The sequence below is a fragment of the Morone saxatilis genome, unplaced genomic scaffold (genome assembly GCF_004916995.1).
Source record: "Morone saxatilis isolate NCDOM2014 unplaced genomic scaffold, NCSU_SB_2.0 Contig20, whole genome shotgun sequence".
Lineage (NCBI taxonomy): Eukaryota > Metazoa > Chordata > Actinopteri > Moronidae > Morone > Morone saxatilis.
Window position 1 is genome coordinate 11,881,193 of NW_023339763.1, and position 21,397 is coordinate 11,902,589.

General features: G+C 40.7%; 2 protein-coding genes across 2 annotated transcripts in view; both read left to right on the forward strand.

Annotated features, from left to right (window-relative positions):
* Positions 1-5,999, forward strand: part of rxfp2a (relaxin family peptide receptor 2a) — a 45,520-nt gene extending 39,521 nt beyond the window's left edge. The window contains exons 18-20 of the mRNA XM_035665982.1: positions 1,383-1,551; positions 2,982-3,200; positions 3,387-5,999. Of these exons, the coding sequence (XP_035521875.1) occupies positions 1,383-1,551; positions 2,982-3,200; positions 3,387-3,652 (654 nt within the window). The 3' untranslated portion in view covers positions 3,653-5,999. The remainder of the gene's footprint in view (positions 1-1,382; positions 1,552-2,981; positions 3,201-3,386) is intronic.
* An 8,121-nt stretch (positions 6,000-14,120) lies between these two features.
* fryb (furry homolog b (Drosophila)) overlaps positions 14,121-21,397 on the forward strand; it is a 46,654-nt gene continuing 39,377 nt past the window's right edge. Inside the window, 1 exon segment of the mRNA XM_035666070.1 lies at positions 14,121-14,904. Coding sequence (XP_035521963.1) covers positions 14,667-14,904 — 238 coding nt within the window. The 5' untranslated portion in view covers positions 14,121-14,666.

Here is a 21,397-nt window from a genome sequence, read left to right on the forward strand (position 1 = left end):
GGTTTTTTTCTGCCCTGTCGGAGTGCAGGGAAAGCAGCACCATTACGGTCCGTAGTAGTTTCCAAACACGTCCTCATTCATTAGGGGCACTGCTCAATAACTGAAACCAGTAGCCAGATAGAGACTAGGACCACCTGTGCAAAGCGAGGAGAAGCACATAAAAACACAGGGATGGCTGATTAAAAGGATGTTATCATAACAAGGAGTCACTATAACTCCACTCCAAGTGGAAGAACTGATGAGACATGCTAAACCAGAACAATCAATTGACTTGGATGGAATAACACTCATATTACTGAGTCATTTATTGACCAAGCATTTAGCTTATAATGTAAATAGCAAAATGAAAGTCCCTGTGTTGACTGATAAAGTACATTTCGTAAGATGGCGAGATGCTTCTCATGATAAGGTATTTCTTAAAAGAGAAACATATTATTCTTCTATATGCCATATGTCACCAACGTTGTTTGCTCATCGTGGGGTCTCTGTTAAATAATTCTACAAAAAGAAGTAACGTCTGACTGTTCTACATGAAAGAGTGCGCTAAGGTAAACTTCTGTTATGATTTGCGCACCATTACAAATAAAAAGAATTGAAATTCTCACAGAGAGACTCTTTCCAATCAGACTTACATCAGGATGGAAGGAGCATTTATTGTAAATGAGTCGTTATGAAGATTTTGTTCCCATTCCAGCTAGGCCGCTCTATTAATTTACTTCAATCAATTTATCTTTGCAGGATGCAACCTGTCTGTAACCTGGTTTCCTTTCTTCATGCACATGGACTCTCCTGACCTGTCCCGTGCGACCTCCGTCGATGCTCGCAGTTACCATAACTGAACAAGTCTCACAAAATCCTGCGTCAAAAATAAAACAGACCGCATGACAACAAAAGACACTATCAAAATAAAAGCATGGAGGAAGCGGTTATTTTAACAGATCTTCATAAGAATCATTTACAATAAATGCTCCTTCATCCTTGATGTAAGTCTGATTGAAAGAGTCTCTCTGTGAGAATTCAATTCTGTTTTATTTGTATGGTGGCAAATCATAACAGAAGTTACCTTAGGACACTTTTCATGTAGAACAGGTCTAGACCGTACTCTTTGTAAAATTATTTACAGAGACCCATCATGAGCAAACACTTGGTGACAATGGCAAGGAAAAACTTCCTTTTAAGAAAACCTTTCAGAAAGCTCTGCCATCTACTGAAATGACTTATCAGTCAACACAGACTTGTCATTTGAATTAAAGCTCTGGTCAATTAAATGACCAAAAAAGTGTAATCCACCAAGTCATCAATTTGCTTAAATCATTTTTCACTGGTGTTTGAAGAGTACTCTGTCTGAAATCCTAACAGCATGTTTGTTGTCCCGCTGCAAGGTGGTCCTAGTCTCTATCTGGCTACTGGGGTTCATTATTGCAGCAGTGCCCCTAATGAATGAGGACGTGTTTGGAAACTACTACGGACGTAATGGGGTCTGCTTTCCCTTGCACTCAGACAGGCAAGAAAAACCTACTGCCAAAGGATACTCCACAGGGATCTTTCTGGGTAAATCGAAGGAAAAAAGTATAATTTCTTTCACAACTGTTCATTTTACACTGAATACTGATTCATTAAAACAGTCTTTGCATCTTTTTTGTGTTAGTAGTTTAGCACCTGAGTGTACCTTTAAATCCTAATCCTCTTCATTCAAACTGATAACACATTCATGCCATAAAGGGGAAAAAACACTGTAAAGTGATAAATTGCACTACACACTGAGATTAAATACTATAAATCCATATAAGCCATCCTGCCATCTTTGATGTTTCAAGAGCTGATGATCTGATTCTATCTTTAGTGGCATTGTTACAGCATTGCACCTTAAATTGGGCTATTACACAGCAAACACCATGGCTCCATCAACAATGCATGATTAGTCTGGGTTCTTATTACTCAATGTTCTCACTGAGGACCCGTGGAAGTCTGACAACAGTGATGAATGAATTATTGGACAATTCTGCCTAAAATACCAGCATTTACATCACTAGGCTGTTAAAATAATAATCCTGTGAAATAATTCACGAGTTACACAGTTTCACTAGCTTTTCTGTATACATATATGCACATTTTGAATCCATGCATTTAAAATCCATGTGTGTACAGTATCTGTGTTTGTGTAGTGTAAATACTGCACCTGCATACTTGTGTTATTTGCACATTTACGCAGTGGTTGAAAGTAACAAAGTAGATTTACTTAGGTCTTTATAGTATTATTTTGAGGTACTTTCTTGATTACTTCACTACATATAGCTGTAGTCACTTACTTTTCAGATTGGAATACATTGTTAAAGAGTAGTAGTAGTTCCCAACAGTTTTGGCTTGTGACCCCTTACAAAACATCTGTGTCTAGTTTGGGCTCCTTATCACGTTTCAGATGTTTATTATGTTTATGAGCTCCCCTCTAAACGTATCACACAGTTAAATTTATACAATAGTTTGAAGCCCAAAGGGGTACAATGATCCATTATGTCACAAAACAAGCTAAAATTAGAAAAAGGTCCAAGGAATTAAGACTTTACTTAGAATTAATATTTGTTTTTTCTTTTTCTTCATACATCCCACATTAATCATCTCATGACCCTTCAGATGTGTGACTCTTTGCAGGGGGCTCAGGTTGGGAACACATGACTAAACTATTGAAATGTGTATGAATTAATCCAAACTAGCTCCACCTCCACAATCTACAACATTGAAATGATGCTCACGTATTGACTCTTGTGTCATCTATGTATCAGTCACAGATGCCATTTTTCTGTAGAATAACTACTTTTACATTTAGGTATTTTGCTGAGAATACTTTTGTTATTTTAATTAAGCAGGATTTTGAATGCAGGAGTTTAACTTATAATGAAGCATTTTTACATTAATGTATTGATACATAAAGGATCTGAATACTTCTACCACCACTGCATTTAATAGCATGTGCGTTTCTTTAGGTCTAAACCTGGTGGCATTCCTGGTGATCGCCTTCTCCTACTCCAGCATGTTCTACTCTGTCTACAAAACTGGCATCAATGCAACAGACCTGAGGAGCAGACTGCACAGAGATGTGGCCGTAGCCAACAGGTTTTTCTTCATAGTGTTCTCTGATGCCCTCTGCTGGATTCCCATATTTATGGTGAAAATCCTCTCACTGCTGGAGGTGGAAATACCTGGTAAGAAATCAAACAGCACCCTCTTTTTAAGGTTATATTTACATTACATTCCTACAATCACCCTGTCACACAGCAGTGTTCTACTGTTTGAATCCTTAACTTATGGAATAGCATAATAAAAAGCATCCACATGCACGTACTGCTTAAAAATGTGGCAAACTTTGCTCGTGTTCCCTGTGCCTTTAGGTACCATCTCCAGCTGGGTTGTCATTTTTATCCTTCCCATCAACAGCGCCCTGAACCCCATCCTGTACACCTTGACCACCAGCTTCTTCAGAGAGCAGGTGGAAGTCTTACTCTGTCGCTGGCAGAGACGACACACGTTAAAAAAAGACCGCAAAAGCCTCACCTCCTCCACAATCTTGATGGAGATGCCACGGGCTCCTTTCTACCAGCTACCAGCCTACCTCCAGCGGGTGTCACTGACTGGCGCAGATCCTCGGTACGCCTGAGGAAGGCAGGAACTTTTCTGGCACTTTGTAAACTACGGGTCGAGGGCCAATTACTGGTTATATCTGTGGTCCCCTACGTGACGGTAGCACTGGTGTGTTTTAACGAGACTGACCTCCCAGCGGAAGAAACATAACAATCACTGTGCTGTCTCATCATGCTCTGATATGTTCCACATTTGTAGAAATGACCACAATTACACGCTTTTATCTAAAGCACTTTTTTTACCCTACGTATACGCACAGTTAGCACCTTTCGGGTCCTGCTAAAAGTCACTTTGTGTGGGCACGAGGAGCCAGAGATCAAACCGCCCACCTTACAATTAGTGGATGACCCTTTGTACCAGTGGAGCTACAATTGCCCCCATGCTTGCATGCTTGTGTGGCCATACATTTGATATTCCTCCGGGTGAGTTTACAGTAAAGTGACGAAGAAGAGGAGACGGTGAAATAATAAATACCAGCATATACTGTACATCTCGCTGCCACCCTGAGGATGATCACAATGAACTTCTCTTCAAGCAAGAAAAGTACTTATTTTCTAGAATACATAATGTCCCACAGATGTTATGTTTTACTTTAGTGAACCCTTCTTTTGTCAGATTACGGAGCTAGAACAGGAGAGGTAACTGGGAGAAAAGCATCCAAATATCTCTTTTATCTCACAGACACTGTTTTCTATTATTGATTTACTTAAGGATGTCACAGATGTAATGCTCATGAGCCGCTGAGCTGAGAAATGGGTTCAAGGATAAATGGTTTTAGTCCCAACAAAAACAAAGAATGAGTCTTGGACTGCATAAAATGTAGCACTCAAACATGGTTTATGGAATTATGATGCAGACATAACAAAATGAAAATGCAAATCAGCAGTTTTATATGTTTTCATTGAATGTGCACCAAAACAAGCATATCTGAAAACTAAAATCCAGCTCGCATTGTTTTATTTGACCTATTAAAATGCAAATGCAAGTCAATTTTACATGTCATTTTAGTATCTTCTATAACACATTTCAAATAACACAATTGAATGTATGCATTTATTATGCAATCCAAATAATCCATGACATTTGTTCTGCTCTCTGCTTCACCCCTCTGTATTTATTCTCTCTGCTCTTTTGTTGTCGTCTCTTTCTGGTAAGGTCTCTTTGCACCATCAGTTGCTGGGTTTACTGGTGCGATTAGTTTTACTGATGAGATTGTCTTCTGTAATACCCTGCTAGGGAAAATGTAGAAATAAAACTGCAAATGAAGGAGTACATTTGCATTTTAGCATGTGTGATCATGCAAAATTATCATATAAATGCCACAAATGTTATTTAATTAATGAAACAGATCTAATAAAATAAAACATTTACTGACATGGTAAATTGTCATTTTTGACACATGATATTAATGGTTCTGTTAAAGATTTCTACTATCATCAAATGTGATAAGTATAAAAATGACAATATAAACTGAGCTTTTGCATTTTGAATTATGTAAAAATGAAATGTAATTTCCAAAGTGAATGTTACTGAATGAAGAAAAGATTATAACTACCTGTACAAAATATGAGAGAAACAGTCAATGGGAGAAAAAACGTGAGAGAAAGAGACTTAATCATCGACAGTCACTGAATGTTGCACATCAGTTATGTGCAGAAGCAGCTTCCTGTTCCCCACTGACTGTAAACCGATGCCCATTTCCCCCATATTTTTATGTCGTTCTGATATAACTAGTGTAATCTGAATTTTTCCTTACTTGTTTGTCACATGCCATTTTGTACACTCCATCTGCATGTACAGTAGGTGCTCCCATTCATTATAAATCTGAACCAATATGCTGCAGCACGTTGATACCATTGAATCATACTTTTCTTTACCTTTCTTATAACCTGGACTGGATTAAAATGTTTGGTTAAGGAGTACCATGCTGCATTTAATTCACTAATCCAATACATGTTGGATTTATTTAATTCAGTTGTGTTGTCACTGTGCTTGTCAGACATTACTTGGACTGTTCTAACTTTGGTTCATGTTTGTATTTATACTTTTTTATACTGATATATACTGTAGTATGACTTTTTGCTGCCTTTTAACAGTTGCTTTAATTAAATGACAATCATCAGCCAGATAATGGTGAAAGAAGACCAAAACAGGGAGGGTTATAAGTGGAGAGAAGAGGTGGTTTATTGATTGTACAAATTTCTGCAAAGCATACCAAGACGTGGATCCCCCTCTGATGAAATAAGGTCTATCATTTCATATTATACTGTGCAAATGTGCATATGTTTATTTTTGTTGTATAATATTTGGTACAGGAGACTGTTTTCTCTGTGTATGTTCTGTATATCATTGTGTTTGTTGGAGTCGGGTTGGTAAATTTTGTGTTTCCCCACAGAGACGGCTCTTTGACTGAAATAATAAAAAGAGGAGAACAAACATTTTTCAACATTTTTTGTGTGAGCAATAAACTACCCATTAAGGCTACCTGTAACCTAACAGGAACACAGCAAAAACAAAACAAGCGGGGGTGTATTTTCAAAGGAGCAAACCTGACTAATACAACACCCACATAAGCACACACACATACTGATACGAATGGAGATTTATGATTTACAGGACAGTAACATTTTAGCAGGTTATCATTTTATTCCAGATAGAAATAATTATTTGGATTTCATTAAACACTACATTTCTCATGAGTAATAAAAACCTCATGAGTGCTGTTAGTAGTTTAATGCTGCCATACAGGAGGACATACAGGTGGAACTCAGATATTTAATTAAAAGTAGCAATACCTCAGTGCAAAAATACTCTGTTACAAGCAAAAGTAATGCAAAATCATACTTAAATGATCTCTGTAAAAGTAAAAATTGCATAAAAGTAGGCTACAAGTAATGATAATAATGATAATCTTTATTAATAGGGCTAGTTATGCAGAATGGTCCTGTCCAGAATCATATATATCCCTGGATTATTAGTGATACCTTTATGTGTAAGCATGTTGCAGCTGGTAAAGGTGAGGGCTAATTTCAGATGCTCTGTATATTGCTCTGTAGCTAAGAACATCATAACAACATCATAATTCATCAATAGTTATTTATATTTTGTATTAATAATCTTAATCTGCAATGTAAATATTAAGTAATGTTGTCAAATAAATGTGGTGGAGTAAAAAGTACAATATTGGCTTCCAAAATGTAGTGAAGTGAAGTATAAATCTGAAGCATAAAGTAAAAATAAGAACATAAGCTAATCATATAATTACATTTAGAAAATATTAGAAATGTATAAATTAAGTATAGTCCAACAAGTTATGGATTTCGTCATTAAGAGGTTTAACTAATTGGGTTGAGTAACTAAACTACTCATGAGCAATGAAAATGTGTGGAATTTCACCTTATATGATTAAACAGACCATTTAATGATTTTTAAAAAAGCCTCACACACATTTGCATGCTCAAGAGGAGCTGACTATTTAATGATTTCTTTAGCTGCCTGTGTTAAACGCGTCTTTTATCATGGGACCACAACAAACTCTTTCCAATGTTCTTCTACAGCTCCTTCATCAGTTGATTTGACCGCACCTGCGGCGCTCAGCATCCTCCCGTGGCAGGTGTCCTGCCCTTGGACCAAGGTGCGCCCCTAGCGACACGTTGATGGACGCCTCCGCCAACCAATAGGGAGCGAGCTTTGCCTCAGTTTCCAGAACCTTGGCATCTAATTGGTTGCTAGGGGCGGGGCCATGTCATCCCGAGCAGTAGTGCTGTCAGCCGGGGCGGCACGACTCCTGAAGGAGAGAGACGAGACGGATTGATGAAAACAAGCCATTAAAACACATAAACAAAGAACCCGTGCTAGGAAATGTCCCTGTAGCCGACGAGGTCGACGCAGAAAAGGTACCGTTCAGTTTAATGTCGCTTTATCTGCGTGTCTGGTGGCGTTTGACGGTTCTGTGCCGATACAAAGGCAACCGAGCAATGTCTTGATATAACCTCGATATAACTACCACTGGGGGGGGCTTGTACTAGCTCCGCTGGCTATCGGGTTAGCTACAGGCTCAGCTGGTTACAGTGGTCCACACCCGTTTCATGAAAGAAAATGTGAGTAACCCAAACACGCGTCCACGTTCCCTCGGCAGCACTCGTACCACGGACAATGCCGCGTTGCTTTGTGAGGCAGCTGAGCGTCTCGGTGTTGATTGTAAATACACACCGTGATGGCGGTGAGAGATAATGTGCTACACTGCCTGTTAGCTACCAGCTAGGTAGGTATCTTACGTTAATGAGAGAGCACAGAATACATATAATACAACACATAAACACAGTGAAACATAAACATAAAGATAACGTGAATGACTCTCAGTTCCGGTGCCTGTCTGGTACACACGTCTAAAGCCTTTGGGGCCACTCACTGAGGATTAAAAACACAGCCCTCCACGATTGTGACACTTGGATTTGGCCCATCATCCCGCCTGAGTAGCTGTGTGCACTTTTATTGTTGTACAGCTGAGGATGCTCAGGAGTCAGAGTTGAACGTGTTTGCTGTGGGAGAAAGCCAGTGTTGCAGCATGTGTTATTCCCATGCTCTCCTACAGTGTACAGCCACACATAGCACGCCGCACCACTATTACAGGCTCTTTCATTTCCTTGTCATCTGTAAATACGCAGCCACACGTACTGATTTGACAGATTTTTGGTGATGAATCACCGACACACTTTATCTTTCCTCTCCCTTTTGCCTAGTTTTATTCGGGCACCTATTTCAGGCCCTGTTCCCTCCTTATTCCTCCCCCTCCTTCCTCATGACTCAATCAGAGTCCTTCTCCATCTCTCCAGCTGTTTGGCACAGCCAGTCGGCAAGGGGCGACCCAGTTAACTCCATTGTTCTGTGTGTGGACTTACGCTACAAGTAACACACACACAGGCAGCAGGTCATGTGTGCCACAGATCTGTGCTTCCGTGACGTTCCTCCCACTCCTACACACAGTTTATTGTGTGCTCCCAGTTTACGAAGTCTGTGTGAAGGAACTGGTGTCAAAGTATAATGAGTCTGTTCCTCATCTTCATGTTAAGGCAAAGTATTCTCCTAAAGTTGTCCCTGGTTTAAGATAGAAGGAATAACTACAGCAAGAATCCAGTGCAGACACATAGTACTAAAGCATCTTTAAAGAATGTGAAGAATTGGGATTTTCCACTCATTTAGATGTAGTAATCCTCTGTAATCACATGTATGTTGGTAAGCGTGCGGAGTTGTATTATAACACACTGGGTGGGCCACTTCGGCTGCTAAAACTAGTACAGTTTCTGTATGTACCACAGCAAATATAAGTGCCATACGTTCATTTCTTGTTTGTCAATACCAACATGTAGGGTTAAGGAAATCAGATGAGGACAGTTTTGATTAAAAATTGAATGATTTAAATAACAACAAGAAAAACCTGGATTTTATATTAATGGCCCTGCATTTTATAGTTTATCCAGTGTGTGTGTGTGTGTGTGTGGCGTGCGGCGAAAGAGCAGAAACTGTGTTTGACCTCCCACACTGACGCCCGACTGGTGAACCTCAGTCAGGCGGGGGAACTATCTATCTTTCCTCGCTGTCAGCGTTTCCATAGATACCACCCGGCACCTCACTCCCACTGGATTACATAACCCGGTGTTTTCTGCCTGGCACACACATACGGAGGCATCGGTACACACACACACGCTGACATTCCTTGCCGTCACACTCCCTGTCTGACTTTGCCTCAGGTGCGATAGAGAGTAGAGCTCGTTTTGCGGTGTCTTCATGATGGCTCTTCTCCTGAATTTTGCCTTGAGAGTAGCCGAACACTCTTTTACTTTAAATGATCTCTTAAGCCTTGTGTTGACATAACTATATACAGTTCTGGTCGAGAATTAATTCATATGACTTGTGTGTTTTGTGTGTTTGAGTTAGGACTTAAGTGCTGTTAGATTTGATGGAGCTCTGAGGCTGTTTGCTGAGGCATTAGTCTGCATATTAGAGACCCCAGAGATAGTGTTACGTAACACGGCTCTATATATGTATGGAAAGGCCAGTGGGCATACTGTACTGTGTGTTTGTTATGTGCACGGCCATGGGTAGTATTTGTGCATGAATTAATGAATGTGGTAGCGCTTATCCCCCACCTTGCTTACAGAATCCGCCATAATTGACAGGTTTTTTTTTATTAAAAAGTAGATTTAGTCAGAAATGTTCATATCTTTTACTCTCTCAGAGCTGCCTTTCTGTTGCAGTCTAGAGAGAGTTTGAGCAGGCAGCCAAAAGTTAGATGATTTTCCTACCAAAGGAACAGTAGAGTATAAAACAAACAAACAAACAAAGAAGAATAAGACTGCCTGAATCAGGTTTGTGACCAATTGCATGAGCACAATTACTTCTGTAATGGGCTGCAGGGGGCGCCATTGTAGAGCCAGTGTATAAGCCGGCGATGACAGGAGATAAAACGAAGATGAAGGACATTTGACTGATATTATTGTTACCACTACTGTGATCAGCTGTACCAGCAGTGGCAGTAATCATAGTTGTAGCAGTTGGACTATGGCTACAAGTTATGATAGTATTTGGGTGGTAAATATTTAGACTTTAGACATTTCTTATGAGATTCTACATGTGAAAGACATACGATCTTTTCTGTTTATTTCGGTATAGATTATGTATTCATGTTGCCTGAAACTGCTGCCCTAGCTCCAATCAGATTCAAGCGAGGTAAAAAGGAAATGGCCGTTCAGTCTGATAATCAGGCTACTGCCGCCCTGCTACCTGCTGGTGATGATCACACAGAGCATATATTAGCACCACATGCGCCAAATGCCGGTAAAACATGCAAGTGGTTGGTAGATTTACTTCATTCACCTGCCAAAAAACAACGGTCATTTTCGAGTGGTTGGAAAAATGTGAACATTCACCAGGTGGTCAAATAAATGTATATTGCAAGCTGATCACACGTCTTTAGATATCACACATGTCAAGAGGGACATTGGAAAGTAAAAATAAATGAAGTAGACCGGGTTACTGAGCATGTGGGGCGAACTCTTAACGACTGTTAACGTGACAACATATTTGAGTGACAGGCGAAATAAAAGGTTTTTCTGTTGTCGCAGAGGTCGCAGAGGTTGCAATTTAAACAGGTGGAAAGATGATAATCGGAGAAGAAGTGGTTCGTGGGGTGAGGTTGCCTTCGAGTCCATGCAAAAGGACGATAAAATAACAAGACACATACCTGAAAAAGGTGTGTGGTGTCTACTGATGGCCTCTTGTGCAGCAGGCTTAAAGGTGCAATTTGTGCAGTTTGCTTTAAGGCACAATTCATGAACCAAATGTAAACCGTCAGGTAGATCGAATCTCACTCGCCATTTAAAACATAGAAGATGGGCCCGAATTTCAGTCTAGTAGGGTTCGTTACTATTGTCATTCTCAAATAAATGTACAAACAACTTGATTGATGAAGTCGGTGTGTGATGCAGAAACGTTTAGACGAGGAACTAAAGAAGCAAAGGAGATCGTTAATGATAATGGTAAGCGCTAAAAAGTCATCTTGGCACATTCCTTGTGGTTTTCCTCCGACCTAGGCAATGTCTGTGTGGGAGAGGAACTAGTTTTATATTTCAGACAGCGTGTGAGTCTGAATGGCACCACTTTGTCTAAGAGAAAGACGGAGACCATCAGACATGACGGCTGACTGTCGTGGAGTGACTGATGTGATGAGAGGAGAAATTGAGATTTTTCAGAAGGCACAGACAAAGAAAGACGTGCACGGCTGAAGGGGGCACTGAGGCGGGGCCAAATCATAGTCATTAGCATGGAGTTTTCTGGCTAAAAACAGGCCATGACCCTGTGGGTTGTGTGTCTGGGTGTGTCTGGTTGTCCCAATCAATCAAAGCATGTCTGCACAATGGGTGGAAGGTGATGCTTATCTCATAATTCATACGCAGGCTGATTTATGTGCAACATCTGCTTACTAACCCGAGAAAAATGAGGTTAAGATAACAGTCATTTAAAAATATGATTCTCAGTGATGTATGTGGCATGCTAATCAACCATCAAAGGGTTTTTTTGTTGTATGTATTTGAATAATACAATGCATTTATTAGAGGGCATTTATCAGACTTCCTGTCTTATCTTGTCAGCAGGGCACCTACTGTGTTTCACACAGTGTCATCAACTGTACTCACTTGGAACCATGTAAAAACAAGAGACTCATTTACATTACAGAGTTAAATAGAGTGCAAAGGGAAGAATAGATGGGATTATCCTGGGTGTATGATGAGTGACACTGACCGCGTTTGACCTGCAAAGTATAAACAAAACTGACTAATCAGGTCAAGCAAACACGAGAGCGACAAACCTGAGGAGCTTGTCAGAGAAGCGCAGTGGAGGCCATTATCATCTATCTACCACTGTGCAGCCAGAGCTAATGTGCTCCATCAGCATGTTGTAGACTAACATATTCAGTTGAATGAAAGTAGACAAAATGATTAAAAAAAACCCATGTGGTTGAATAGATATGTTTTCTCATTGTCACTGTCTCGTGTCCCACCCACCATCGCCACCACAGCACCCGACTCTTTCTTTGTCAACACATTCCTGAAGATGATTGGTTAACCTGTTTGTTTTTCTTTGATTGGTTGGCCCGAGTTGTCAGTTAATGAAAAGACAAAAACAATCCCCTCGTGTGTGTGTGTGTGTGTGTGTGTGTGTGTCTGTGTTAATACTTGGCTGTTGTACTCCCCTAGGGGACGGCACGCCTCTGTAACTGACTTTGGCACCGTGCCTCCCTGTGCTTGTTTGCCACCCTTAACTATTTCCTTGACAGATGGTTGATGGTGAAACATATTTTAAGAAGCTGTGGCAAACTGTTAAACATTTCAGTTTAATCATCTCACTTAAAATAGTTTCTCTCTCTAAAGAAGTGAGAAAAATGTGTTTTTTCGTTTCATGTGCAACAAGGAATCCCTCAGTGTGAGGCATATTTCTTTTGAGCCAGTGAAACTGCATTGGAAGAAAGCGAGAGTTTCTAATCCTCGTGCCAGATTGCTTCACTCATTTAAACAAAAAATACATAATGAGATTTCAAGCCTGATTAAATGTTGTGTTCATGTGCTGAGCGCATACAGCAGCCCTAACAAAGGAGCACAGACACACTGTCACGATAGTCTTAAACCTGTGTTGTGGTCTTGTGAAAGAGGATATGAAAGTTAGATTGTTTTCGCACCTACGCGCACGGGCTCTCGGGTGAGGCACTCAGTGCAGCTGATGTCATGACAATAGTGGCATAAACAGCAGGAAGTCACCTCAGGGTACGTGTCTCCTGAGGATACCAACTACCCTACAGAGAAAGTGAGAGTAAAATACAGGAGGGATAAGGACAAAATAGAAAAACAGTTTCATTGACTCTGAAGAATTTCTAACTTTCTGATGTGTAAAACGACTTCTATTCACTTTTTGAAAATTGTTACATGAAAGACTTTCGTAACATTTCTGCTGAGAAAGTTTTGCGAAAATTGAGGGAGTGGTTACATGTCTTATTTTAGTATCGAGAGTGATTTAGCCAGAATTAGAGGACCACATGTAATTAAGGCTAGACCAAAACAGTACACTGCACTTCCTGTAAGATTCGATTGTTGTAGATAAGGGGCATGAGGTCATTTAGGGTTTTGAGACCTAGGTTAATTCCTTCCCTTTAAAGGATTGGACCTAGGATGTTTTTGCCATCAAGGAGGACTGTTCCCTAGCTATTGAAGTCATGACATTGTATCCAGTTGTCATTGTTCTCTTTAAACTACTTCCTCAGGAAAAGAGATGAGCATTTAAATGGATATTTTTCCAGCTGTGGAGGTAGATTTAAAAACGCTTAACACTACTACCTCAAATGTACCTTTTAAAGTACATCTGCTAATCAACAACGAACAGCCAGCCTTCACAAAAACCCCTCCTGTCTTTGCCTGTGTTCAGGATTCTTCCTGTTTGTGTTTGGATTTGTTTCCCCCTTCTGTAAAGGGGTGTGTCTGCCCTCGGTAATCCTACACCATTAACACGTTGAGGTTGCTGTAACTGGCTAAACAGCCTCGACCAGTGAGTACAGGGACTCAGGCTCTTACTCACACCCACACGCCATGTGTTGGCTGTCTGAATCAAGCACATGCATACCATTCTACCTTGCTTTGCTACTATGTGAGGCGGAAAGGATGAAACAAGAAGCAAACAGGTGTGTGAGAGAGGACACGAGAAAGAAATAATCGTCTCATTTCCAAACACTCCGTAGTGATGGGAAAAACCCCCAGAGAGAGAGAAAAGAGAAAAAGAAGACAAGAGGGAGAGGGGATAAGAGAACCACCCAAACTTCCCAAACCACCCAATCAAGCTACGTTCTTGGAATTGGATCCCTCCCTCGTTCACCACCTGAGAGCGGAGAAACAGAGCTGTGCCTCAGAGAGCCAGAGGAGTGAGAGAGACTGAGAGAGGAAGAAACAAAGAACAGGTGAGAGCAAAAACGGGGCACGCACCGAGAAGACAGCTGAACTTTTACAAAAAATAAAAGTGCTTCTCAAACTAAAGAAGACAGAGAGATATTTTTAAAGAAAATCTTCAACAAGAGAGTAAGAAAGGGACTCGGGGGGGGGAGAACCTGAACTCTCAGGAGAGCTGTGTATCTGTATCAACAAAGCAATGAGCTCACTTTCTCTGGATTGAATGAACTCGACATAAAGAGAGGAAACCCTTGTGAGAAGAAATTGGATACCAAAATGTGGACAAAAAGAGGATGAAGAAAATGAAAACGGATTTTAGGACTGCCTGAATACTGTGCTTAAATCTTTTTCCAAAGCGTTGCGTTTCTGGAACGAGGTTTCTTCGTTGTTGTTTTTTGTAATATATTTCCGAGTCTTCTGTCGAAACATGATGTAGTAGTGTCTCTCCTTAGCTAGCGTTGGTAGCCCCTTAGCAGAGGGCCAGGTTTTGACCACCAGAAGTGGATAGAGCTCCTGCGGCTCGTAGGGCCGAGAGTGGAGATGTCGCTAGAAGATGTAAGAAGCACCGGGGCTGAAAGCGGCGCTTCAGACCACTGCGATGGCCACTCTCTGAGCCAAGGTCAGGACCAAGATCCGGGGAACCAGAGCCAAGGCCAGGATGGGATAGTTCTGGAGCGTATTGCCTCTCTGTCGCTGGACACGTTTGACCCCAGTGATTTCACTGGAAGGTTTACAAAGATCCAGTCCAGGTCCAGAAAGAGGACACGGATCATCGGAGGTAGGTGCAGACAAACTTGGGATCTTTTTGTTTTTGTTTTTAAGAGGCAATATTAGAGTAAACACAGCGATTATGCTAGGAGTCAGTGACAGGCAACAATTTGGGTCTGTAATAATCTTGGTTTGTTTGAATGCAAATGCTAATTTGTTATGACCGGTTGAACATCCAGCTGAAATAATGCTCCTCAACTCCCCAACTGAATTGTGGGTTGGGTTTTCATCCAGCCTTTGAAAAAGGTTTAGATCTCATACTACCTGTTTGGACCCCCTCTGTCTCTCCATATATGCCATAACAAGGTTGTTCGCGGTGATTTCAGGACCTGACAAGCGTCTTTGTTGTGGCTTTTGTTGACCCTGTGAAAAGTGATACCTTCTGTGTTTTGAGAAAACGGCACAAAAGTACTTCACTAATCCTTAATATTGTACACAATGAGAAAAATACATGCCTATGTGGTTCTGGCCTCAGATGTAAGCACAGTATTTCTCCCCCCCCCCCCAAAACCTCATTCTTTCTCAGCTTACCTTAACTTCTGGGAATTTTATGTCCAAACACTTCCAACTGTGGGAGAATGCCAAGACCTTAAGTTGTCAGTCAAAGTAAAATACAACAAGGCGTATGGTTTAATTTAATAGTGATATTACTTTTATAAAAATACTTAACGCATGTATAATATTTTACCAGACACAGCTGTAGGGTATGCCATTAGTAAACTTGGCAAAGTACCATTAAATAGCATTAGCAGGCTGGTGTTTTAACGTATTTTGAAACAGCATTTTTATTTGTATGAAATCCCCTACAAAATCTCTCACTCCCGACACACAGTTGAAAATAATGGCCTATCTGTGCCTGAACTTGTAACCTTTTAGTTGCAGGATGATCTGCTTAGCTGTGAGACTTGCCCTTTGTCCTTGTCTACTCTGTTAAAAATTACAATAGTATCAGTTGATCTCTCAACGGACAAACAGATCCAGTGGTTCTGTCTATTTTTGGAAAGTCACAGTGAGGTCAAAATCAAAAGGAGGCCTTGCACTTTCAGTACTTTTTCACATTTACAAGCTTAGCTAATGTTATTACCCAGTGAATGACAGTTATGACAGTAATCCTTTATTCCTAAGTCAGCAAAATCACAACCAATAATATTAAGGAACGAGTAGTATGGAAAGACTAAAGAGTTCAAGACTAATTGTTTCTTTACGATAAACACGTGACACTGAATGGATCATGTCGGAGAGACGTGTCAGGAAAAGTACATTAGGTCGAGTAGAGCAGAAAGGTTTCGGCAGTTGTATTGGACTATACATTTTTCAGTGGAATTTGGGTGCACTTCAAAAGAAGAGAGAAACGTGGGCGTACAGTGCGAGAGGAAATCTGGAGTGAGGTAGTGCCTGTGTAACCAAGTACCACCTGCACAAACACGTCTCCCAGGAAAACAGCAACTTCTCAATAAAAGAGCACATAGATTATGACGGTCGAATTGTCGACACAAGAAATGCCACAAAATTAAATATTTTAGGACATCTGTGCTGTGATAATGTGCGTGACCGAGGCCTTGATGTTGGGTAGACAGGTATGCCTGGCATGAAAACTACTGCCACACACACACACATTCTTCACAAGAGTTATCTATTTGATCAACCCAGCTGTGTCAAGGAGACACCACTGTGTGAACTGTGAACCTCAAACAGTCCCTCTGCAGTTGTGTGTGGCTATTTTCATACGTGTGTTTGTGTGTACTCATGTGTTGTGTTATGATGGACCAGTTAACGCCCACAACCACATGTCAGATGAACATAAAAACATAAAAAAGGTAGACGAGTGCCACGTGTTTAGTAGTGTTCTCTTGTTTAACCGATTTGATTTATGCAGTTGAGTCAGCGTCCGAGCTGAAACTGTTACTTAATTCATCAATTAATGGACTGACAGAGATTGACTTGCCAGCCGCTTTGATACTTAAGTGATTGTTAAAGGGCCAGTGTGTAAGATTTTGTGGCAGCAGTGTAGTTGCAGATTGCAACTTCCTTGCTTCCCCCCCACCTTCCAAGCGGGAAGGACAAACCACGGTGTCCGTGTAACACTTGAAAAACATGAAAGGCCCTATCTATAGCCATTGTTTGGTTTGTCTGTTTTGGACTACCGTAGAAACAAGGCAGTTCAACTTGGCGGACTCTATGGAAGGCGACCCACGGCGTCTGTAATGTACATTATATTCCATTTCTGTCAAAAGATCCTCATAAATGTTACTCTCCAGTGTGTCAACATCACCGGGCAGCAGGTCATATCAGCTGTCACAACTTGTAGTTGTTTGTGTGCACTGCAAGCCGGTGTCTGTTCAAGAGACAAAAATGGAGTATCTCTGTAGTCCCAACAAATATACAACAACTTCATTTCCAGCTGATCGCGTGACATTCTCAACCTTCCTCCATATATTATCAATAATTTAAGCTTAAAGTTTTGAATCAGAACCTTCAGTATTAGGATCAGATACCTAATGAAAATCAACATTTATTTAAATAGAAGTATTAGAAAGTGGATATTACAATATTAAAGTAGTTCGGGCAAAAAAAAAACTTGATGGGGATTTTCCTAAAAAAAAAAAAAGAGCCTATCTAATCCTATCTAACATCCGGTGTTTAGTGCATTTCCAGAGACGCGAGACATGATTCATAGGAAAAACGCCTTTAATTTGAGGTCAAATGAAATGCAATGCAATTCATTTCTCATACATTTGTCTGTGTGCGTGTGCGTGTGCGTGTGCGTGTGCGTGTGTGTGTGTGGAGGAGTCACATTCCAACAGCTGGCATGCCCAGGCCCCTGCTCAGAATGTGAGGAATCCTAGGAGCTCCATAAGTGTGTGTATAAGTGTGTGTGTGTGTGTGTGTGTCTTTATGTCCATGATTTTTATTTGTAAACTGAATACATGTGTGTCACTCTGTGTCTAGTCCCTATTCTCATGTGGGTCATGAATTTGAATAGATTTCCATATCTTGTTGCACTCCAACAAACACTCACATGTTTTTCTGTCCAACAAAACAGCTGTCCCCTCTTCGTAGAGAGAACGTCTTATTTACATCTAGAGAAACTGAGGATCATTTACCAAAGAGACAAACGGCCTCTTAATTGATACATTTCTGTTTCAAGAAATGTTTTTCTTACTCTGCCTCAACTGCAGGTTTCCCCTCTCACACAAAAACTACACGTGTCCCGTTTAGCTTGCCCATATATAACAGCTCCCTTAATCCCACAGCTGGCACACACAGCCTTTTAACCTAATGTGAAATGTGAGAAATGGGGTCAACGAACAGTAATCCTTGACATTTTCATGCTTTCTCTTGAGTAAGATGAGTGACCGAAGCAGAGATGGTGGCGCAGTTGAGTTAAGATAACAAAGAACATCAGTCGAATATTATTTAACAACCATCTTTGAGTCCAGCTGCTTGGAGGCTTTACAAAGAAAACTTGCACAGTCACAGAAGAACATTTTGATTTGTCAACTTGGCTTAATTGTCTTGATTTAGTTAAGTCAAAGGCAGAAGTTGCTATTTGCTGTTACTATTTGTCCCAGGACTGAAATGGAGTAAGCAGAAGTTGCAGACAGGAATAGGCCTGCAGTGATTCTCTGCTATATTTCTCCTCCTTTGAGATTAGACAGTAATTGTCTGTTAATGTGAACCAGGCCATCCTGTGCTCGGCAGCTCTCTTGTGAGCTGCAGCTTTGCATGATACTGTATCTTATGCACTTTCCGCTCCGCCCCCCTATCTCATTTTCTCTCCCCTTGCCTCTGTTCTCCCTCCCTTGCCCGTTCACATGTCCTGTGGCACTTCCGCAGTTCATCAAGGGAATTACATGATGACCCTAATTATCCACTTGTACTTCCACTCTTACTCACCCAACCATGATGACTGTCATACCTTTCTGCTTAGACAGACAATTGTGGGGGCAGCCAAAGGAATATGTGACAGTTTAGGATGAAGGGAGATTTATTTTCTTTCACTTGTCTCATTGTCAGAAACTATACTTAAGCCCTTTTTAAAGGATTTCTCAAGAATTGAATGACGGCAGTAGGATGGAAGGTTAATATCAGCCGAAGGGAAGTTGGAAGTAACAAACGAAAAATGGCGTGGAGTGGTAAAACAGTGGAAATGTTAAGTAAGGGACTTACTTAACTCTCAACATCGCTCAGAATAAGCTAATGATATGTAACAGCAACTGACTGTCTTGCTTCAGTTTGATTTCTTAGGCTACATTTCACAGCTCGTTTCCATCTACTCAACTCTACACAACTTAAAACAGCAGAGATGGCCCGCTTGGAAGACACAAAGAATTATACCAGCTGTAGTTCACTCAAATTCATTTGGAACTTGGCAGCATTGATTGATTTAATAACTATATCTGCAGGAGCAGCCAGAATCATACATCGTGGCATAATTGCCAAGCAGTTCATTTAGCCGAGCAGGTTGCCAAAAACATTAACTTTGTATAGAAATTACTTCAAGTCACACAAACAAGTTAATTGCCTGTGCAGCACAACCTTATGTGACTGCTGTCTTTTCATCACTGGAATCATCGTCATTTATTTCTGCTGTTGCTGTAAAGCAAATGTTCTGATAAATCGTCCAGGCCTTTATACCGGCCAAAGTAGCTTATTGCAGATGTATCAGTACCAGTGTTTATGTCGGCCAATACAAAAAATTCCAAATTATGTTAGAGGTCATTTGGAAAAAGTGTCTCCATTACATCATTTTGTCCACCAGAGACCACTGACAAGCTGATTTTCTCAACTAGTGCTTAGTATATATCTTGGTTACCATTCTTCAAAGAAAAACTAAGGGATGTTGCTTATGATTTGCAATATAACTATTGGCTGATGTACCGTTATCTGATTATTTAAACTCCCAAATATCAACTACAGTCGTTACGATACCATTATCAGAACACCTCTAATATCAATATTGGCGTCAATCTAAAAATCCAGCATTGGTTAGGCTGTAATACTGGTGAGTGAGTAAGTGAGAGTCAGAAACAGCAGTGCCTTAATTGTAATGGGATGGTGAGGGTTCAGGTTTTCCCAGCCAGATTCAGCCTCCCAAACCCTTCCCCCTACCACCAACCCAAACTTAAACTGTAGTAGATTGGTACAACAGACAGTCCTCAGGTGGAAACTATTAGTTCCCATCAGACCATGTTATAGTTGGTCATTGTGCGTGAGTACTTCCAGAGTATTTCCAATCTTTTGTCTCCAAAGTGCCCTTTGAATGTCTCAGTTGGACTTACCTTGGCACTGTATCAAACAGTCTTTGATCTTGTCTCAGATACTGGATGTTTTGTGTTAGAACTCCTCTGTCCAACACAAAAAGCCCAGTGGATTGGGTCCTGTCAAATACTATCTCTTGTGGGTTTTTGGACTTCTACTCAGTAAGTTGTTCAGATATTCCAGGATGAACACATACTACAAATATACAGACAAACCAGAAATAATACTGACAGAAATGTGTTGGGGCTAACTGAGGTCGAACATTACGCATTATTGCAATGTCATATGTCTTTGATCAATAATCAGTTCTAGTGTCTTATTATTTGTATATAAAAACAAGAAGAACATGATTTTCACCAGAAAATGTAGAGGATTTGTGCCATTTTGTATTAGCCCTGAGTGTTGTCTGCAGGTCTTCCTCACAAGCTGCATATGTTCAAGAAGGTAGGGCAGTGTGTATGTTGCCTGAGAGGCAAAATCCAGGGGCAAAAAGTCTGCAAATGAATCACTACTGCTTGAAAAAGCTTAATTGCTGTGAGTGCACAGTAATAACTGAAGGCAACTCAGATGAGCATTTGAACATTTTGATCAACTCAGAGCTTCTCTCGGTCAGGACGAGGACTGTTTGGTGGTCTTTTAGTGAATTCATCAAACTGAAACTGTAAAAGGGTAGAACATAGGATTGTAGAAAGTGTCCCCTCCATCCCCAGTGGAAATGACGCTCTTTATTACAGTGCATACATTTCACACTCTGAATTTGAACATTTATTCTTGTGCCCTATACTATGTATTAAATAGGGAGTGATATCGGACACAGAAATCACTGACAAAACGAACTGGATGAGGAACATGAAAAAGGATCATATCTTGTCCAACATAAACACAGCACACAATTCATACTCAAAATAGAGAGAGAATATTAGAATACATGAGCATATGTGTGGACACGTCTGAGGCAGCCATTGACATTGTCATTATTCCTGGCTCTTTGTTGGTGCCGACTGCCTTTCAGTGCTTCTCTTGGCTCTCACTGGATGAGGCGGTCTTGCAGCATGCTCACTCAGCACTAGAACGCAACACAGAACTGGACAACCGTGATCGCAAAAACATTACATTCCTGCCCTTTGTCTCTTTCATTGTCCCTCATTCAGTAGTTTTCTCCTCCCCATCTTCCTTGCCTCTATTTTTCTGTGACCCCTCTGTGCAGTGCTATCTACTGTATGTCTGTCTCTCTCTCTCTC